Below are 20,319 nucleotides of genomic sequence, written 5' to 3'. Positions count from 1 at the left end.
AGGCCCAGCGTTCAGGCTCCACAACCGGACCTCCCCCCCAAAAAAAGCAAAAAACAAAAACAAAAAACAAAAAGATAAACTTGGGCTGGGTACCAGTGGGCTCATGCACATAATCCTAGCTGCTCAGGAGACTGAGATCTGAGAATCCTGGTTCAAAGCCAGCCAGGGGAAGAAAGTCTGTGAGACTTTTTATCTCCAGTTAACCAAAGAAAGAAAGAAAGAGAGAGAGAGAGAGGGAGGGAGGGAGGGAGGGAGGGAGGGAGGGAGGGAGGGAGGGAGAGAGAGAGAGAGAAAAAGAAAGAAAGAAAGAAAGAAAAGAAAGAAAGAAAGAAAGAAAGAAAGAAAGAAAAGAAAGAAAGAAAGAAAGAAAGAAAGAAAGAAAGAAAGAAAGGGGGAAAGCTAAAAATGAAAATGTGGCTCAAGTAGTAAAGTGCTAGCCTTGAGCAAAGAAGCTCAGGGTCAGTGCTGAGGCTCTGAGTTCAAGCCCCAGAATCAGCAGGAAAGAAAGAAAGAAAGAAAGAAAGAAAGAAAGAAAGAAAGAAAGAAAGAAAGAAAGAAAGAAAGAAAGAAAGAAAGAAAGAAAGAAAGAAAGAAAGAAAGAAGAAAGAAAGAAGGAAAGAAAGAAAGAAAGAAAGAAAGAAAGAAAGAAAGAAAGAAAGAAGGAAAGAAAGAAAGAAGGAAAGAAGGAAAGAAAGAAAGAGAGAAAGAAAGAGAGAGAGAAAGAGAAAGAGAGAGAGAAAGAGAGAGAGAAAGAAAGAGAAAGAAAGAAAGAAAAAGGAAGGAAGGAAGGAAGGAAGAAAGGACCAGAAAAACAATAAACTTGGAACACAATCTTGGGGAAAGAATGAAGGTGGAGTCCCCTTGTTTTGAATGAGCAAAGAAACAAATACAAGAAGTACACAGTAGCACCTTGGCCTCACTTCCCTCAACCCAGCTTACTCTTTTTAATTGAACATTTTTAAACTTCTTGTAAGTTTTTTTAATCTTTTTATCTTAATTACCTTGCTATTTGTGCATAAGTATGCATGGGCTTCACTGAAAAGTTCAAGTTTACTCAATAAAAGTTTTAAAAGATATCCTTTATTCTGCAAATCTCTCATTTTAGAAAAAATGCATTAATAAATTTGAAACTAATCATGGTATGATTAAGGAAAAATTTTTTTACCTTAGCTTGGATTTCCATTTTCAGAACTGACCCAATGATTGTCAGTATATCACTAATAATAATCATAATGTACCATCCATTGACAAATTCCATTTGTTCAGAAACAGAAACTTTCTTTTTGTAGTGGAGGAGGAAAAAATTGACAAATTCCTTTATGGAAAAGAAAAGAGGCACAGTGAGGTTTTCTGTCAGTCAAAATGTCTGTGTGGTATTCCTGGGAAGCAGAAGCTTTTACCTGCTGAAGCTGAAGTCCTCTAATCACAGATCTAACACAGAGAAGCAGCGAAGACAAGCAAGTCAGAATGACAAAGGCATCAAAGATCATCATGTAGTGAGTGTTCTTCTGAACTGGAAACAAAGAAGATTTTGTAGTGTGTAAATGGTGAGATATTAATACAGTGACATCTACTTCTTTTTAGAGCAATTTCGATAATCCAAGCATTTTTTCCAGAAAGAAAATACTGAAAAGGAGCCTCAATAAACATCTTTTCAGGAGGGGAATAGTGGTTCATGACCGCAATACCAGTTATGTGGAAGGCAGCAATGGAAGGATCCTGTTTGAGGACAGCAGGGCAAAAGAGTGAAACTCTATCTGAAAAATAAGCTAAAAAAGCAAAGGGACTGAGAGACAGCACAAGTAATAGAGTATTTGTCCAGAAAACACAAGACTCTGAGTTCAATTCCCATTACCTATGAAGAAAATAATAATAGAACCATATTTCTATTATTACTATTTAAAGAAAATTAAAATTATTTCAATATCACTATAGCCAACATTCAAAGATCTTTAGTTTATCAGTTTGTGGGGTGTGGTTCTTAAATACATTTTGCATTTTTGCAAAGCACACCAACATATACTGATCTAGGTATAAAACCCTAGATTTTTTTCTAGATGGTGAGTGAGGTACAGTGTACAAGATAGGTTCCTGGTCTTATGGAAGTTCTACTCTACGGTAGCAAGTAAAACAAGAATGAACAAGTACATGAACAAAATACTTCTGCACAGAAGTGATATAAGCAAAGTGAATCATCATACTGGACAGGTATGAAGCCTGACTTTTCTGTTAAAAAGTCTTGCGAATTGTTTTGTTCAAAAAATTTTTACTTAAAACCACGATCCTCCTGACCTCAGCCTCCTGAGAAACTGGGACTACAGGTGTGGGCCACTGATGCTCAGCTTCTCATTTGCATTTCTAAGACTAGACCAGTTCCTCACTGAGTCTACCCTGAAACCCAGATGGGACACAATGAGTAGATGTGGGAGGCTCCTAAGTCAAGTCCTCCCTGATTCTCCCTAGGTGTAGGACCACAGACCCCAGACTTCACTCCTGAGCCTTGGTTTCTTTTCTGTAACAATAACAGTTTTACCTCTCTTGAGTATCAGGAAGATGAAGGTAGAAATACATAATATGCACCTGGTAAGTTTTGGCTTGGGTAAGTGTAGGTTTGGAGTAGGACTATAAGTATGAGCTTTGTCAGAAGTGGAGTCATCTTAATGCTTTGAACTTATGTATTGCCTGAAACGTCAGGGATCTACAATAGTTTCTCTACCTGCAGACAAGTAAGGACTTGGGAATGATATAATCCCTTCCTTGACATCCCAGATGCAGTAATTTAATAGGCTTTTTTACATCATTCAACGACCCTCCTAAAAATGAGTAAAGCTGTTCACTCACTTGATCCAGATACATGCCAGTCTTTACATTCTCTGATGGAAATGTCATTATCTAAGCTTATTTTAATTCTTCCACTATGAGCCTTGTTGTCAAATGTTATCTGGAAAGAAAGACAAAGGATAAAAGACATATGCATAGTTTATGAGCTCAACACACCTCTGTGCACTAATTAGGAAGCAATTCTTCCAAAGGGACTAAACATGGAGATTCTCATCTATGATCTGTTTGCTAACTCTATTCATCTCTAGAAGCTCCCTTTATCTCTCTGTGAGTTGAAAAGTTGAATTCGCTCTTCTATAGAGACTTCCTAAAACCCTATGTCCTTAAATCATCATGCCACTGTGGATACCTTATATAACAAGAGTGTTTGCCCTCCTTCCCATTCTGAGTATCTCTAGATGCTCTCTTGTTTTGGCAAGAGCTGGTGCACCTATGCTTTGCCCTGCAATTATAGTCAAGCCTCAGTTACAAATAGATTTTCAGTGCTCCTTAAGAGTTTACTGACACAAAGGCGCATGATTTCTATCTTGACACATTTCATGAGAGTTTATTTTCTTTCTGAATTTAGATATCTTAGTCACTTTAGTATCACATACATTACAAAGGGGCTTGGTGCCAGGTGCCAGTGGCTCATGCTATAATCTGAGGATCACGGTTCAAAGCCAGCCCCAACAGGAAAGTCCATACGACTCATCTCCAACTAACTACCAAAAAGCCAGAAGTGGAGCTGTGGCTCAAGTGGTAGAGTGCTAGCCTTGAGCAAAACAAAATGTCAATGCTCTTCCATCTGTAATAAAAACAGAAGTGAGTTACTGATGTTAATCTCATGAGATGCTAATCCACCTGAGAGCATCTGGTGCTATCTAGAGTACTTAGTGGCTTCATCTGCAACCAAGAACAACAGCGAAGTGGCAGGTGGGCTGACAGGGAAGAGGCCAACCATGCTTCAGAGGCAACATGAGGAAGTCACTGAGAGCAGTAATCCAAAGGCTGTAAACCTCCATAATGAGAAAACTCAGTACCAGGACCCTTGCCAATAATAGTAAGACCTGTTCCTCTTATGTTTGCACATCTACTCTGTTCGGAGCACTGTACTGGAGAGGTAATAAAAAGGCAAGCCTGCACCCTTAGAGATCTTACAGTGAAGTACAGGCGAAAAAGAAGTAGTAAGCAATTTCTAACAAAGTAGAAATCATATCAATAGCCCACCTATGCACATTCACGTAGAAACAATTATTTTATGGTGCTTTAGTACAAATATATGAAGTATATAAGTAGAACAATTTTCTCTGGACTGGAAACAGTTTCAACACAGCCCACACTTACAGTCAGAGTAAAGTCGTAACAGTCAGGGAGCTCCTGATGACGGACTGTCTGAAGATTAATGGCCTTCAGTTTAAACTGGAGCTCCACTGTCAGGAGTCTGGAAGGCAGAGATGGCTTTAGTTTAAGGAATATACACACAAGCCCAACTGACACACTTTCCTCACCTGTGGAAGTCCAATGTTAAGTTGAGTTTATTTTCTTCCAGGGTTCCAATATGAAAAGGTTCATCAGGCTCCACATAGAAACATTCTGACAAAGAAAGAAACAAACAGTAATGCATGGCCTGATATCTAAAATAAATAATATGACATTTTAAAAGAATAATATATTTATGATCAGTTATTGGAGCATTACTTATCTGAATTAAGATTTTACAAGCTAGACATCAAAAACATTTGATGTTTTTTTTGTTTGGTCTGGTCGTGGGGCCTGAACTCTGGGCCTGGGCGCTGTCCCTCAGCTCTTCAGCTGAAGGATAGCGCTCTACCACTTGAGCCACAGCGCCACTTCCAGCTTTTTTCTTTTTGCTTATGTGGTGCTGAGGAATCGAACCCAGGGCCTCTGGCATGCAAGGCAAGCGCTCTACCACTGAGCCACCTTCTCAGCCCCACATTTGATGTTTTAAAGACACATAAGGCTACATTTCTAGATTGGTTGAAAGCTAGAGAAAAACTTGAACTCTGCCTCGGTGGGGCAACTTTCCCTCTTTTCTCTTTAAGCTTGGGTTTAAAGGGTTTATAAGAAAAGAAGGGTTTGTAATACATTGTCTAAGATTATCTAAGTTAAAGGATCCATATTTTAAAATCTTACTGTGTTGACATTTTTTCCCTCAACAAGCACTTTTAAGACAGGAAAATGGCATTTTAGAAACTTTCCACTACTTGTAACCATTATTCTTTATTGTTCCTCTCCAAGCAATATATCAAGAATTGCTAAACCTGATGTTCTGCTAATATAGTATCCATCTAGTTCACCAGCATATTCAGCATGAGAGATGATGGGCCAGCTTTCAGTCCTGCCTCTTATCAGCTTCATCCTGACTCCTACTTCGGATTTCTCTGAAATGGAGATAACAAACCTTGATTCGTCTATTTATTTTTGTTTTGTTTTGAGTATTCATGAATTACAGTGAAGGGCTTAGGACACCTAATCATCTTTGCATAATTCTTCCTATGCTGTAATAGCACATGCAGCCCAGTGTTTTCAGAGATGAAAATAAAGGTTTTAAGCATAAATCAAGGAGTCAAAAACTACAGTTCTGGAAAGGCATCACCTGTTTCAATTTCTGGATCAATGTCAAAGGTATCATTTCCAGGACAGATGGTCCCTTGCTTATAGAAGTGCTGGCAGATTCCCATAGCCGACTGCCTGGTACCCTTGTTCTCATAATCGTGATTTCCAACCGAGACATTTCGGAGCTGCAAGTACTTCAACCAAAAAGAGAAACCAGAAGTGGAATGTCAGCCAAGGAGGAAGAGAGACATTGACATCCGTTTCTCCTCACCTCTGGAACTGGCAGGTTCCCTCCTCCCCCACCCCCAACCCAGGTGGACACCACATTGATGTGCCGAGAAAGTGACTTGCTGCTGGGCACCAGGATGGCACAGGACAAAGAACACTCTGGAGTTCTGGGTTCCAGGCAAACAAGGTTTCTGAACCTCTGGTTCCTTACCCTAATCCCTATCATCTTTGAAGTTCTTGTTATGTCCTGGAGCTGATTTTTACGTTTAATGTGAATACACATATCATTCACCTTTGAATTATTTCCTGCAAAGTCATATGGTTCTGCTTTACTACTGTAACATGAGAAGTGGAATACTTTTTTCTAGGCTAACCGTAAATTTTTCCTGGAAAGTATTCATCTTTACTTTGGCATAAATAGAGTTTAACCCTAGAACCAGCAGGAGGGAAGGGAAGAAGGAAGGAAGGAAAAAAGGAAGGAAAGAAGGAAGGAAGGAAGGAAGGAAAGAAGGAAGGAAGGAAGAAGGGAGGGAGGGAGGAAGGGAAGGAGGGAAAGAAGGAGGGAAGGAAGGGTCATGAATTGCTTTCTAATTCTCTGCAGAAATCACCTAGTGACCTCACTACAAGGCTCATGCATCTCCTCACCTTCAATGCTATTGCTCTGGTTCAAGCCTTATCATTTCTCCCTGGACAAAACCAGTCCCTTACCTGTTCTTCCTGCTTCTAATGCTGCCTTTCACCCCAGTTTAGTCTCCATCTAGAATGCAGGAGTGAGTGGATTCATGTAGGTGAAACCCTTAGAACTATAAAACCCAGAATGTGAACCCACTTAAGACTGCTTTGGGGATATATCAGATGAGCAGAGAGAAAAAAATATGGGACAAACCACTTGTGACTGTACTCATTACTTGCCTCTTCTGACCATCTCCAGTTGTGTCCTCTGCTTACTTTTTTCCATTTCCATAGTACTGATAACCAAGTGACAGATGACGCTTTTACATATTGAATCATGGCTCATCTCTTCCTGTTAGAGTATGACCTCCTTCACCTTTTTCTGTTTGTTCATTTCAGTAACCCTGCTCCCCACCAGTATCTGATAATCATAGATGCTAAATAAATATTTGAACAAATACCTGTTAGCTTTTGCCATTCTATATTAGTCTCTCCCATACCAAAAACCCTCTCTGGCTACCTGACTCCTAGGTCCCTCAGGATAAGACTCAAAGTTCCATTCCAGCCTAGGAAAGCCCTGACAGTCCTGTCCTCATTGCTTTACTAGGATAGCATTCACTATACTTCATTTCTTTATGCATGCCACATGCTTTTGAGTTCTAAGACCTATGTTGTGGCTTCTCCTTCAGCCTAAAATTTTCTTCCCTGGCTTGAAGTTGAAGGTACTGCCACTGCCTTGTGCTGCTTTATTTTATCTCATAGAATCCATTGCTATCCTATGTCAAACAATTTTGGTTCAATCTGTCAAAATTCAGCTCCCCCATCAGCACACCAGCTCCACAGAAAAGAGACTTGATTGAGTTTTATGGCTCTAATGGCAGCACTTTGGGTACATGGTAGGTGAGCAAATACTTGTTAAATTAATGATGAGGCGACGGGCTGGGAAGGTGGCTCAGTGGTAGAGCACTCGCCTTGCATGCTCAAGGCCCTGGGTTCGATTCCTCAGCACCACATAAGCAAAAAGAAAAAAGCCGGAAGTGACGCTGTGGCTCAAGAGGTAGAGTGCTAGCCTTGAGCTGAAGAGCTGAGGGACAGTGCCCAGGCCCAGAGTTCAGGCCTCACGACCGGACCCCAAAAAAAAAATAATAATGATGAGGCGAAAGGTTATTATATTGTAACAGTCACTCTTCATTCCTGCAGTTAATCTATGTACATTGAGTTGGTAGACTGTCAGGATTACAACAAGAAGCTATTCTGTGAGCATTAAGATTGGGAAGGGCAGCTAAGTTATTCCTAACACTAGGTTCAGTGCATGTAAGGAACATAGTTGCCAATGCTTTTCAGTTGCCCTACATAGTTACTCTACATGTATAGCTGGAGATAGCTTTTGCTTTCCAGCAAGTAGACCAGTACACCTGGGATATACAATGTGTAGTAGAAAGCAAATGTGGAAAGGCATTCAGGAGATGTGTGGAAGAATCATAGCTATGATAGGGCCCATAGCTCTGTGGGGCAATCCCTGCAAGAGTTACTTGAAACACAGAACCTCCTAACTGGAGAATCTTGTGTTGTGAACCTTTTAAGCGTTGCGGATAAGCCGGGCACTGGTGGCTCACACTTAATCCTAGCTACTCAGGAGGCTGAGATCTGAGGATCATGGTTCAAAACCAGCCCAGGCAGAAAACCAGAAGTGGCGCTGTACCTCAAGTGGTAGAGCACTAGCCTTGAGCTGAAGCACTGAGGGACAGCACCCAGGGCCAGAGTTCAAGCCCCATGACCAACAAAATAAATAAATAAATAAATTTTTGCAGATGTAAAAGATCTGAGACCTAGTGCGGCAGGTAGCAATTAACATAGTAAGCTTCTAGGCAATTTTAGAAAGCTCTTTTGCAAAAGTGTGAACTGAATGGTCTAGGGCATGTGGCAGGGCTGTGTCAAGCTAAAGGACTACCCCCAAAGACCAAGCCAGAGGATTACAGGACAGCTATAGGACAGATTATGATTGGAAGGTGAGTTCCTTCAGGGAACTCCTGGGCAGATTGCACAGGGCACTTCTGCAGCTAAGACTTCTGTGGGGTTGGGGTTTTAATTTGGCACCTGTTCTTTCCAACCTGTGCAACTCTGCCTTGAAATAAGTTTTTTTTTTTTTTACTTGATTCAGGGTCCCAGGTGGTCATCCTTGGGGTGCTAATATAAAACCCAAATTAAAGTCCTTTAGCTAGGTGATATGGCTACATAAAATTAAAACTAGTTGTTATTTGATTATAGATTTCTTACTTGTGGCCCTTATAATTTGCTGGTAAAATGAGTTTTTCAAACTCATTTACTAATTCACAAACATTTTTTGTGTCTCTTTTAGAACAAAGATGTCAACTAGTGTGCTGCTGGATACTGATGGAGATGTAATGTATGGATAGATACAGTATATGGATCTATCTCTGTGTCTATACCATGAGGAGTAGTCCATAGTAAGATCTATAATCTTAGGCCAATTCCCCAGAAAACTGACGAGAAGTAGTAGGGCAGGTAGATGGGTAAGAAGGGAAGCCAACCACTTATAGAAGGTGTTTAAACTGTAAAAGTAAATAACTCCTGGGAGATCCTGAGGCCTTTAAATCTAAGCAACTAACCAGAAAGACAAAACCATCTGGAAGCAGATAGGAAGAAAATGTAAAGCTGCTTTGAATGGGGTGATTCCAAGACAAATCTTAGAGAATTGCCCAAATTTATGGAAAGAAAAGGAGTCAGTAAAGATGACCTAGAAGTGAAATAGAAATAAGCTGAGGACTGGGACTGTGCCTCTGCTAGAGTGCTTGCCTAGCATGCGTGAAGCCCTGGGTTTGAGTCTTCAGTACCACATACACAGAAAAAGCCACAAGTGGCTCTGTAGCTCAAGTGGTAGAGTGCCACCCTTGAGCAAAAGAAGCTCAGGAACAGGCCCAAGCCCTGAGGTCAAGCCCAGGACTGGAAAAAAAAAAGGAAGAAGGAAAGAAGCTGGAAGCTGAAATGAAATATAAAATATAAAAAGTTAAGTCTTTTGACATAACGTCTTATACATCTCATTGTTGCAATGGGTCCACCTGTATCCCTATCTAAACAATTTGTTTTTTCCCTTCCCCTCCACAAATTATACTAACCCCTCTGTACGGTATTTTCACAATAAAAAAATTACTTAAAAAAAGCTAAGTCTTTGACACTCAGATATAGAAGCATAAATAAGCCAACAGAGATGCTGTTACAATCACAGTTTGCATCCAAATGAGCTCTGGTGATTATCCAGTTAGATGACATTGTGAGACTACCTCTTCAGCATAATTAATTCACCAATTCATCATAGAAATACTTCTAATGACTGAGATGGCAGACTCTTATCGGGTCCCCCAAATGACCGTCAACTCAAATACCAAGACATTGTATTACAGAAAACAGATTCTCCATTCCCCCCCACCCCCCCACCCCCGTTCTCTAAGTGAATGTAGAATAATGGATCTCATTAACAACAAAATTCTGTTTGTTCATGAAGCATCTGAATAGGATATTTTTAATGTTCATCTAACCGTGCTGATGGTGCTTGGGAGACAGGAAGGATTTCTCTACTCAAGCTCTTAGAGTGATATATTTATGTATTAGTGATGGTTTGGATGCATTATGCCCTTCCAAAATTCATATGCTGGAACTTAAAACTACAATATGATATTACTGAGGGAGAACTTCAGTTGAGTGATTAAGTAATGAAGGTGCAGCTCTCCTAAATGGGATTAACAACATTATAAATGGGCCAGAAAGGCAGGCACTGGTGGCCCAAACCTATAAATCCTAGCTACTCAGGAGGCTGAGATCTGAGGATCACCATTTGAAGCCAGCCTCAGAAGGAAAGTTGGTGAGACTCTTTATCTCCAATTAATCATCCAAAAGCAAGAAGTAGAGCTGTAGCTCAAGTGGTACAATGCCAACCTGAGTAAAAAAAGCCCAGGGATAGTTCCTAAGCCCTGGGTTCAAGACTGAGGTGTGGCACACATATATACACAAAAGGCTAGAAGTCAGTTAGACTTTTTTTTTTTTGGTCCGGTCGTGGGCCTGAACTCTGGGCCTGGGCCCTGTCCCTCAGCTCTTCAGCTCAAGGCTAGCGCTCTACCACTTGAGCTACGGTGCCACTTCTGGCTTTTTTTCCTTTTTGCTTATTTGGTGCTGGGGAATCGAACCCAGGGCCTCATGCATGGAAGGCAAGCGTTCTACCACTGAGCCACCTTCCCAGCCCTCAGTTAGACCTTTTAATCCTTCTGCATCCCTTTTACCATATAAGAATGAGGAGCAAGATACATGACACTAAGCCTTCAGCTCTTAATCCTAGCCTTCCCAGTATACAGAACTGCAAGAAATAAATTCCTGTTGCTTATAAATTCTCTAGCTCAGTTATTTTATTATTGTGGCAGGAACACACAAGACTAATACAAGGAATCTTCATAAATTTCTACATGTACAGAAAATGGAGATCTGATTGGCAGAATGACCTGGAAGTCAAAAAGAAAGTATTTTGAAGACTGAGAATTTAGAGGACTGTGTACCTCTTGCCTTGCCCATTCCCCACCCCCACCCCACCCTCCAAGAAATGATCAATTCTGTTCAGAATAGCTTTACAGGAACTCAAAATACTCAAAACTAAATATCTTCTACAACAAGATATTTTCCTGTCTATAGATTGTAGGGCATAATTCTGTTAAACAAATTAGAGAATATTTTTGTAGATGTATGTGTTGGTATTAGGCCTTGAACTCAGGGCCTTGTGCTCTTGCTTGTTGTTTTGTTGTTGCTGTTATTGTTCAAGGCTGGTGCTCTGCCACTTAAGCCACACCTCCACTTTCCTGTTTAGCAATTTATGTTATTTCTATTACTATTTCACTTCGTTGCCAACTGAAATCCCTGGTACCATAAAGATCTTAACAGTTTATCATATCAATTTGCATAGATTTTCCCTGAAAGAGGAAATTATTATTATATGTGAAATAAGAGTTGCAGAAAATATTAGATATATCTGTAAACTAAGCTAGGATAGAAATACTGGCTTCAAGAGCAATTTCAATAATACCTACAAAGTGGGAAATTTGTGACCTTGAGAAAAGTATTTCTTGCACCAAAAATAATGACTAAAACCTCAAAATAAAAATATGTCTCACGGCATGAAAAAAATTGGCTTATTTCTTGCTTATCAGTCAACACCACAATGAAGTCATTGTCATGTATGACATAAAGCCTCACTTACTTTGAAGTGAACTTTTAGGACTTGATTGCTATACAAACTCAACTGTGTTATTATTCTCATTATTTGTTATGAGCTCTGAAAGTATAAGCTCTGAAGATGTAATGATTACTTCTACACAGGGTCATGTTCCTAATTTAAAATATTTGTGGTTGCCATGCCAACTCCTAGCTCCAATTGTTTTCACTGAAGCATTGAAAGTTTTCATCTCTATCAGTACTAAAGAAAAGCTTCTTTTCAATTCCTCATTTTATAAAAGTGTGTTAGCAATATTTTTAAAAAATCAATTGTGTTGGTGCCAGTGGCTCACATCTGTAATCCTAGATTTTTAGGAAGGAGGCTGAGATTTGAGGACTGAAGTTTAAAGCCAGTTTAAAATGTCTGTGAAACTCTTATCTCTATTTAACTACCAAAAAAGCTGAAAGTGGAGCTGTGGCTCAAGTAATAGAGCGCAACCTTGAGAGAAAAAGTTCAGGGACAGCATCCACACTCTGAGTTTGAGTCCCAGTACCAACACACACACACACACACACACACACACACACACACACACACACACACACAATGTAAAATAGAAATATAAAATAGAAAAGTAGAATTATTCACTGCTCAATACTCAAGTATCAGTTTCTAGATTAAGATCCGTTGCTATTATTTCCTAGGTCCATTCTTTCTCCCAAGTATTCATACTCAAGATGGGGTGTAGCTCAGGGCTACAGCACTTGCTAAGGCACTGACTTCTATCTCTAGCACTAAAATAATGCACACATTTGATTTACCTGGTTTACTGCAAAGATGATCTGATCATATACGTCCCTTTGTGTGTACACTGCATACGTGTCATCCATTCGGTCCATGTATCCTTTCAGGAAGAGGTGCTTGAAGGCTATTGTGTTTTCTTCCTTGAAAGCTACCACCATCTGGTTACTGAGTCCAAAAAGGACCAGCTTACAAGGGAAAAAAAAGGAATGACAAGAGGGTGAAAAATCTAAACAGAAAAGGAGGAGGGAAATGGTGCAGGGGCTTGAATGGTAAACAGAAGAATCTGCAATGAATTGTGTAGGACAAGAAGGCTTGAAGCTGCTGAATAATCTTCTTCCTGGGCCTCATTACCATGTCAGGGACAATAAGACCCAATTAGAAGTTATCCTTGTGATGAATCCCTAAATTAAAGTGTAAGAATTCAATACGTCCTTAATAGTCATGTAGGGTTGACCCCAGACTTTTGTGTGAAACTCAATCATTTAAAATAAGATCACTTCATAGCATTGTAATGGTAACACTGGCTCTTTCGGTCAGACCCAAAGCTGCTGCACTCCAATTGTCTTTTTCATCTTCTTTTCACCCCCACCCCCCCCCCCACCAAACCACTATCTACCCCATCACCCCTTTAGAATGCATATTCTGGCTTAGGTAAATCCAAGCTGAGGCAGGGATGCCCTACATGGAAATAGAAAGAAACACATCACCTATATGCTAGATGCTCTTCCAGGAATTTCCTTCATAGTTCTCGCAAATCCATAGTACAGTTACCAATTACAAATTTATGAATGAGTGCACAAAGACCCACAAAAATTAAGTAATTTTTTCCAAGGCACACCTAGCAAGTATATAGCCAAAATTGTAACCCAGGCCCAATAGATTAAATCTCTATCCATCGTGTTATGCTATGAAAAGTAATTCAGGGTCTGGTCAGGAAAAATATAAAGTAATCTTTCTCACACCTGCCTCTTGTAATGTATGACCTGAACCCACACCGTCTCACCCTCTATGTGTCTCATCTCTGAAGAGCCTCTGTAAGCTAAGTGTCCTCACTGAAGTCCTAATAGAATGACAAGTTGATATTCCAGGGAAGTTACGTCTATTGAAGCTGATAACAACAAACCTCCAACGATTTCCCAAAGATATCCTTGCCAAGTTATTCAATTACATGAGTCCCTCCCACATGCCAACCGTGAATTAGGTACTGAGGATATGAGAAGACAACCAGCTCTGGCCCTCAAGGACTGCCTGAGAGCATGACCATATTCAGAGACTCACCAGGTAGTAGAAGCAGCACTTTTACTAGGGTGCGCATTATTGTAAACATCTTCTTACTTACCATTATTAGTGTTGTAGACATCTCCTAATTTATAGAACGACTCAACAGTGTGGGTTGCACACCTATAATCCTAACACTTATCAGGAAGAGGTAGGGGTATTATGACTTCTAGGCCAGTCAGGGTTAAAACAACAACAACAAAAAAAAAACAGAAACACTCCTTTCCTCAGGAAAAAGATTATCTGTCACCTCATTTGCTCAGTGATAAAGTTACCGTTATGTCATCTGTGATTGCTCAGCTACGGATTAAGGAAATATCATAAGACCCCTTCAAGTTCTTTTTAATAACTTACCTAAACACTTTCTATGTGCTAATAACCGATAGGTTTAAACCATCAATTGATTTTCTTATTGGCCACCTTCGTAATTATAGGAGGTTAGAAGAACTCTAGAAAGGATTAAGAATTATGAATATGTCTTAATATAAATCTGAGTGTAAATCTCAGCCCTACCCTTCCAGTTTCCTAACATGGCATGTTATTTTCAGTGTTCTTGTCTGTGAAATAGATACCACTACCCATCCCCAATTTAAGAATTGAACATGATGACATCTGTAAAATATTTAGTCTGAATATTTAGCAAATATTCAAGTCATCCCTATTAATTTCTGTTTTGTTTTTACATTTTATTAGCCTTGATTAGTTATACTAGAGAATTTCTTTTAGACATGTTTATATATGGATACAGTGGGCCTTGATTTGATTTACAGTCATTCTCCCTCATCACCCTCCCCTCTTCTGGTACTAATTATTATTCTAAGCAAGAAACATTCATATTTAGTTAATGCAGACTTTCCTTCCATATAAAGCAACCTGATAGGCTTTTTTTCCGAATGTGACACATTATCACTGAAAGCTAAGAGTTTCAATTCCAAGTGGCAAATAACTATAGTGAGATACTGACATCCTGTTTGTGATATTGAAAGGAGTGTATCTGCCCCTTAGATCTTCTAGCCACGTGACTTTCTGAAAACTATAACAATTTTCCTCCTCTGTTAGATGAAAGGAGCCATTATTTACCCAATGGAAGTGATTGGGCAGTCTTGACAGAATTAAATGAAATAATGGACCAGAATGGTCTTTTCCCTTTAAAGCAACCTTTAGTATTCAAAACTTCAGCAAGAAACCCACTAACCTTCTCTAAGTGTAGAAATTTCATTAGCTCCTACCAATCACATGAATTCTCAATTAAAATTAGTAATGTCAAGCCAGGCATATTGTAATTACAAGGATTGCTACAGATTTTTCAGGTCAGCCCAAGCTATGTAGCAAGGCCTTGTCTTTAAAAAAGAAAAAAGCAGTAATGTCAGTGTTTTGTTTTGGTTTTAGCTTTATAAATCTCTCCAATACACATTTTTACTATGAAGAGAGAATAAAAATAAACCCAATCACAACTATTGTCACTCCTAAAATCTTTTTTCTTTTTGCTCTCTTGCTCCTAATGAGAAATAATTACTCTACCCAGAAGAGTATCATAAAAAAAAATACATCATAACTGATGATGGATGTATGGGTCAAGCTGTACAGCACTTGCCTAGCAAACAGAAGGCCCTTAATTCAAACTGCATTACTGCCTAAATTAAAATAAAATGTAGAATGTACAAGTGCCACAAAATATGGTTTCACAAAAAAATGTTTTGGAAGAAGCTAAGGAAGTTAGACTCAAAATTTCTCTTTAAGCTACAATACCATCTTGTGTCTCACTAGCTAATATCAGTTCTCTGTGTTAACTCTGTATCCTCCACTGCCTAGTTCTCATGATCAAGGGCTGTGGGAAGCCAAGAGCTTGCCTATAGCAGAAACATGTTAAGTTTCTAACGAGAGAAATGCACAAGGAACTAACCAGGGAGGAAAAGAAATTCCCTATGTTAGGAGATTTCTAGCTTCTAGAAATGATACCTTCCATTATACCCCCTTGATTAGAATCCAAATATTAATTTTTTCTACTCCTGAAAACTAATTAAATGGGTGACTAAAATGGGAACTTCATGAAAAGTGAGAAAACAAAAAAAAGCAAAAAGAAAAAATCCACTAACTCCACTCCCATTTCTGTAGTTTCTTCATACTAAATATTCTCACTTAAATACTGTAATAAAGAAAAAATGGTTAAATTTTGCTTTTCTTTATTTATTGCTCTCTATTACATATGCAATTAATGAGAAGAAGAGAAAGAAAAAGAAAGAAGGAGGAGGAGGAAGAAAAGGAAGAAGAGGAGGAGGAATTACCCACTATTTTTTTGTAACTTAAAAAGGCTTTTATAAAACTCTGATCTGAGATGCTTACCTGGATGGTCACCGTGGCAATTTTTAGGATTTGGATAGCAAGTTTCCATGGTTTTCTACCTCGAGCCCAGAACTTCTCACATGGATTCATGAAAAAAAATTTGAGTTTTCGCCTCATCTGGTCTTCTAATAGAAGTTGCTCGGTTGGAGAAGTGTGCTGGTTGAAAGTGCAGCGATTTTCCTCTTCGTGAGAGCTGCAGCTACTTATCACTACCTCAGGATTTGCCATCTCTAAAGGGAGAAAAATAGACAACCTGATATTTCCACTCATTGAGAGGGCACAGCTGGTATCATTTGCTGTGGCAGCGTTGTTGTCAGGAGGAAGCCCAGACAACAGACCTGCTGTCACATAGCACTGCAGTGGATCTAAAGTGCACTTGAAACTTAACAGAATTGAAGGTAAAGTGTCACTTTTTAAATTTTTTTTTACTAAGAAGTGAAATTTTCGGTGACATTGTCCAAAAAGAAATGTACTCTTGACCTGACTTATGTAACTCACCCCTCTATAACCTGTATAACAATTTTAAAAATTACAAAAATAAAAAAGGGGGGCTGGGAAGGTGGCTTGGTGGTAGAGCACTTGCCTTGCATGCATGAGGCCCGGGGTTCGATTCCTCAGCACCACATAAGCAAAAAAAGCCAGAAGTGGTGCTATGGCTCAAGTGGTAGAGCACTAGCCTTGAGCTGAAGAGCTGAGGGACAGCACCCAGGCCCAGAGTTCAAGCCCCATGACTGACAAAAAATAAATAAATAAATAAAATTAAAATTAAAATAAAAAAGTGAATTTTCACCTAAAGTTAGCAATTCAAGGTCTACTCCTCTTAGTAAAAGGCCATATGTATGCATAATGTATACAAGAAAGAGAAAATATGAATACTAATAATAATGATGTGTACCCTTATATAATTGAGACAAGCATCAAATAAAACTGTAAACAAACCTGGATGCCATAACTCACACCTGTATTCCTTGCTACTCAGGAAACTGACATCAGAGTTCAAAGCCAGCCTGGGTCAAAAAAGTCTTGAAGACTCTTACCTACAATCATCTACTAAAAACCCAAAGGTAGAGGTATGGCTCAAGTAGTAGAGTGTCAGCCTTGAGCAAAAAAGCTAAGCAAGAGCACAGGGCCCTGAGTTCAAGCCCCAGTATAGGCACCTGCATACATACATGCATACATGCATAGATACATTTTTTAAATTGTAAACAAAAGTCTTGCACCATCTAGCACTAAGCAAACAGTTTCACTTAAGCCCTTTCCCCCGCCCCACAGCAGACGCAATCAATTCTTAAACAGCCAGCAAGATTCTCTGTGAGTGACAGCGTGAGCCTGGAGAACTGAACTGTTGTTCTGCTAAAGGGAAGCTGGACAGGCAACTGCAGTCCAGTCTCCAGCCAGGCCCATCCCTTGTATTCACTTTTCATAGAAGGCCATATAATTACATAACACATTTTATTTTCAAAGTAGTTTGTATCAATTGTTTCTTTTGTCTCTTTGAAAGGAAAAAATGACAAAGAAATCACTCTAAAGATCCAGATTTACCTTGGATTTTTCCATCAGACAAATATTGAGACTATGGAAATCTATTCAAAATCATATACCCCAATCTCCCCATAGAAGGGAGTCCTTCCATACAGAACAGAAAGCCTGGAACGAATTCAATGCTTTTATAATAAAGTATTAAATGAGGGGAAATACTTTTACCTATATTTGAGGGAACTTAAACTGTGTTTATATAATATCTAACATGTCACAGTTTGAGTACATTACTTTTCCCAATTCTAGAAACTCATGTTTTGATTTGAATCCTAATATTGGCAGCAAAGTAACATTCCTGAAAGTCGATATTGGCTATAAAACTAGTCATGGAGAAAGTTTTAAGTGCTTGATTAATTAAAAGATTAATAATGATATTGCTGAGTGAATAAAGCATACAATATTGTGAGATATTCCATATAGCGTTACTGTGCATGCAAAATTGAATAATTATACTAGAAACTCTGTTTTGGTGTTTAAAATGCATGTCAAAATATGGGTAATAATTCTTAGTCAAAAAACATAAGGAGAGAAAAACACTCATTAATCTTTTAGGATAGTCACTCAAAGCTATCTTATTTTCTTCTTCTAAAAGGTAGAATATTTTAGCCATCATTTACATAAGTTTATCCATGAGACCTAAAGCAAATTATGTTCATAATAATGAATACCAACATAATAGTGAAGTTGATATTTGTGAACTGCAGATCTGAGGTCACATTAAACACATTCCGTTCTGAACCGGAGAAAATTAAACTTTAAACAAAGTAGCCACATCGTGTAACAGTAGCCCACAGCAACAAACAGACAATGAGCCAACCACAGTTAGTTTATTCAGCACGTCGGCAGCACCAAGTCGTTCCGGAAGCAAACTCATTTCATTCAGGACTGACTCCTAAAGTTGCCCGACGCCTTAGTGAAAGCCTTTCTGGCCTCTCCTCCACCCCACCTCCCCCAGCTGAAGGAGTATTGGCAGCTAGTCTTCACATCCATCCACCCAGGGCCCGGGGAAGGCCGGGTGGGCGCAGGGCCCCTCGGGAGTCTCCTATCTGCCATATCAATCATGCTCTTAGAACGCGCACTCGCAGGTTATTTATTCACAGCGGTGGAAAGCTAAAGATGGACAGGTAACTGCACAGGCCTCACAGTTGACAACCCAACGCCACTGGTTTCCTCCAAACAGACACTTTCCTACTTCATCCCACACCACTTTCAGGCTTGTTTGTTTGTTTGTTTTGCGCCGATCGAGGTGGCCGGTGTCTGCAGGGCCGAGGGCCTGCGCCCTCGAGCACTGTCCCTGGAGTGAGCTGCTGTCTGCGGCCCTGATCAAAGCCTGCTTCCCGACAGCCTCCGGGTCCACCCCACCCCACCCACCTCCAATGAGAGGACGATCCGAGCAGCGGGCACCCAGCCCAGCAACGTCAAGACCCTATCCGAGGACTCGCGGCTGTGGGCGGCCGTTTGCGGCCGGAGTGCAGGCCTCGTCGTCGGGGTGGTGGCGGCCGGGGCGGGGCGGAGGGACGGCGCCCCTGCCCTCGGCCGCTCCAGCCCCGGGCTACTCCGGGTGGGGATGCTCGGGGACCAGCCACCGGCCCCGCAGCCGGCCCACCGTCTCCGCTACTGACCTGTGGCGGGCGGCGGGGCGGGCGCTGTGCGGACCACATGCATCTCGCACCCGGCTCCCACCTGCGCGCCCTCCATGGCGCCGACGTCCGGGGGCCCGACCCTCCCGCGCTGTGTCACCCGAGGCTCGTGACATCGCAGTCCCGCCCTGAGCGCCGCGGGGCTCGGCTCCCACGACACCTGATGCCTCCGGGCGGCTCCGGGCGCGGCTCACCTGCGGCTCGGCGCGCGCGGAGGGGGCGCCCGGCCCGGGGACCGCGGGCAGCCGGCGGGGAGGCGGCCTGGCTTCGGGGACCCCGCGCGGCTCAGCCAGCCTCTGGGGCGCCGGCCCGGCCGAGTCCAAGGGGAGCCGGGCCTCCGCCCCCCCACCCCACCCCGTCCCGCCGCCCCGGATCGTGCCCCTCCCCCGCGGCTCGGTTCCCGGCCACGCCCCCCCGCGGCCGGCTGGACAGGTGCTGTCCCGTGGAGCACGGCCGTGTCCCCAGCGCCGGCCCCGCCGCCGGCTCCCGCCCGCACCATCCCCCGCCCTGGAAAACCTCCGAAGCAACGTGAAGAGAAACACCCGATGGAGACTTGGACTTGTAACTTTTGTTCTTTACAGATGCCGGTCACTTCCTCTATCAGGCCCTCCGGGAGAAGGCGCGGCCAGGGTGCAAGGGACCAGGGGGAGGCCCACTGGCCCAACAGAGGCCGTTCCTGACGCTCGTGGTTCTTAACTATTGGAAATGCATCTGGAAAGCTCTTTGAAACACAGCTTTCTGGACTCGTAGGCTTTAGTATACGTATGTGCATCTCCAACATGTTCATGGCCACCAAGGTCCCTGTGGTGGTGAAGCTGTTGTCACAGGAATGACAGGTGAGCAGTGAATCTCCCTGTAAGGGCACGGTGTTCTGGGGAGCCAACATGCCAGGCATAGTATAGGTCCTAGCCACCTGTTCGGTACTTACTTGTTGAATAAATAATCTTCCCCATCCAGGAAAAAAAAATAACAAATCCTAGCCAGGCGCTGGAGCCTCGTGCCTGTAATGCTAGCTATTAAAGAGGCGGAGATCTGAGGATCAAGGTTCAAAACAGCCCAAGCAGGAAGTCTGTGAGACTAATCTCCACTTAACCACCAAAAAATGAAGCTATGGCTCAGGCTCAGGGACAGCACCCAGGGCCCTGAGTGCAAGCTCCATGATCGACAAAATCAAGCAATCAATCAGTCTTAGCCTGTATC

General features: G+C 41.5%; 1 protein-coding gene across 4 annotated transcripts in view; it reads right to left on the bottom strand.

The window, feature by feature from the left end:
• Mcoln3 (mucolipin TRP cation channel 3) overlaps window positions 1-20,068 on the bottom strand; it is a 29,427-nt gene extending 9,359 nt beyond the window's left edge. The window contains exons 1-9 of one of the 4 annotated variants that reach the window (XM_042685159.1): window positions 20,048-20,068; window positions 15,941-16,170; window positions 12,337-12,504; window positions 5,441-5,594; window positions 4,332-4,416; window positions 4,168-4,264; window positions 2,842-2,941; window positions 1,401-1,513; window positions 1,166-1,315 (exon numbers count right to left, since the gene is read on the bottom strand). In XM_042685159.1, coding sequence (XP_042541093.1) covers window positions 1,166-1,315; window positions 1,401-1,513; window positions 2,842-2,941; window positions 4,168-4,264; window positions 4,332-4,416; window positions 5,441-5,594; window positions 12,337-12,504; window positions 15,941-16,168 — 1,095 coding nt within the window. In that variant the 5' untranslated portion in view covers window positions 16,169-16,170; window positions 20,048-20,068. Of the gene's footprint in view, window positions 1-1,165; window positions 1,316-1,400; window positions 1,514-2,841; window positions 2,942-4,167; window positions 4,265-4,331; window positions 4,417-5,440; window positions 5,595-12,336; window positions 12,505-15,940; window positions 16,171-18,850; window positions 18,872-19,101; window positions 19,200-19,313; window positions 19,396-20,047 lie in introns of those variants that run through there. The other 3 variants (XM_042685167.1, XM_042685148.1, XM_042685174.1) reach the window with 3 other exon arrangements.
• Between the last annotated feature and the right edge of the window lie 251 nt (window positions 20,069-20,319).

Source organism: Dipodomys spectabilis, unplaced genomic scaffold (assembly GCF_019054845.1).
Source record: "Dipodomys spectabilis isolate Male_0828 unplaced genomic scaffold, ASM1905484v1 ptg000002l, whole genome shotgun sequence".
Taxonomy (NCBI): Eukaryota; Metazoa; Chordata; class Mammalia; order Rodentia; family Heteromyidae; genus Dipodomys; species Dipodomys spectabilis.
This window is presented reverse-complemented; position numbering and strand designations above follow the sequence as displayed.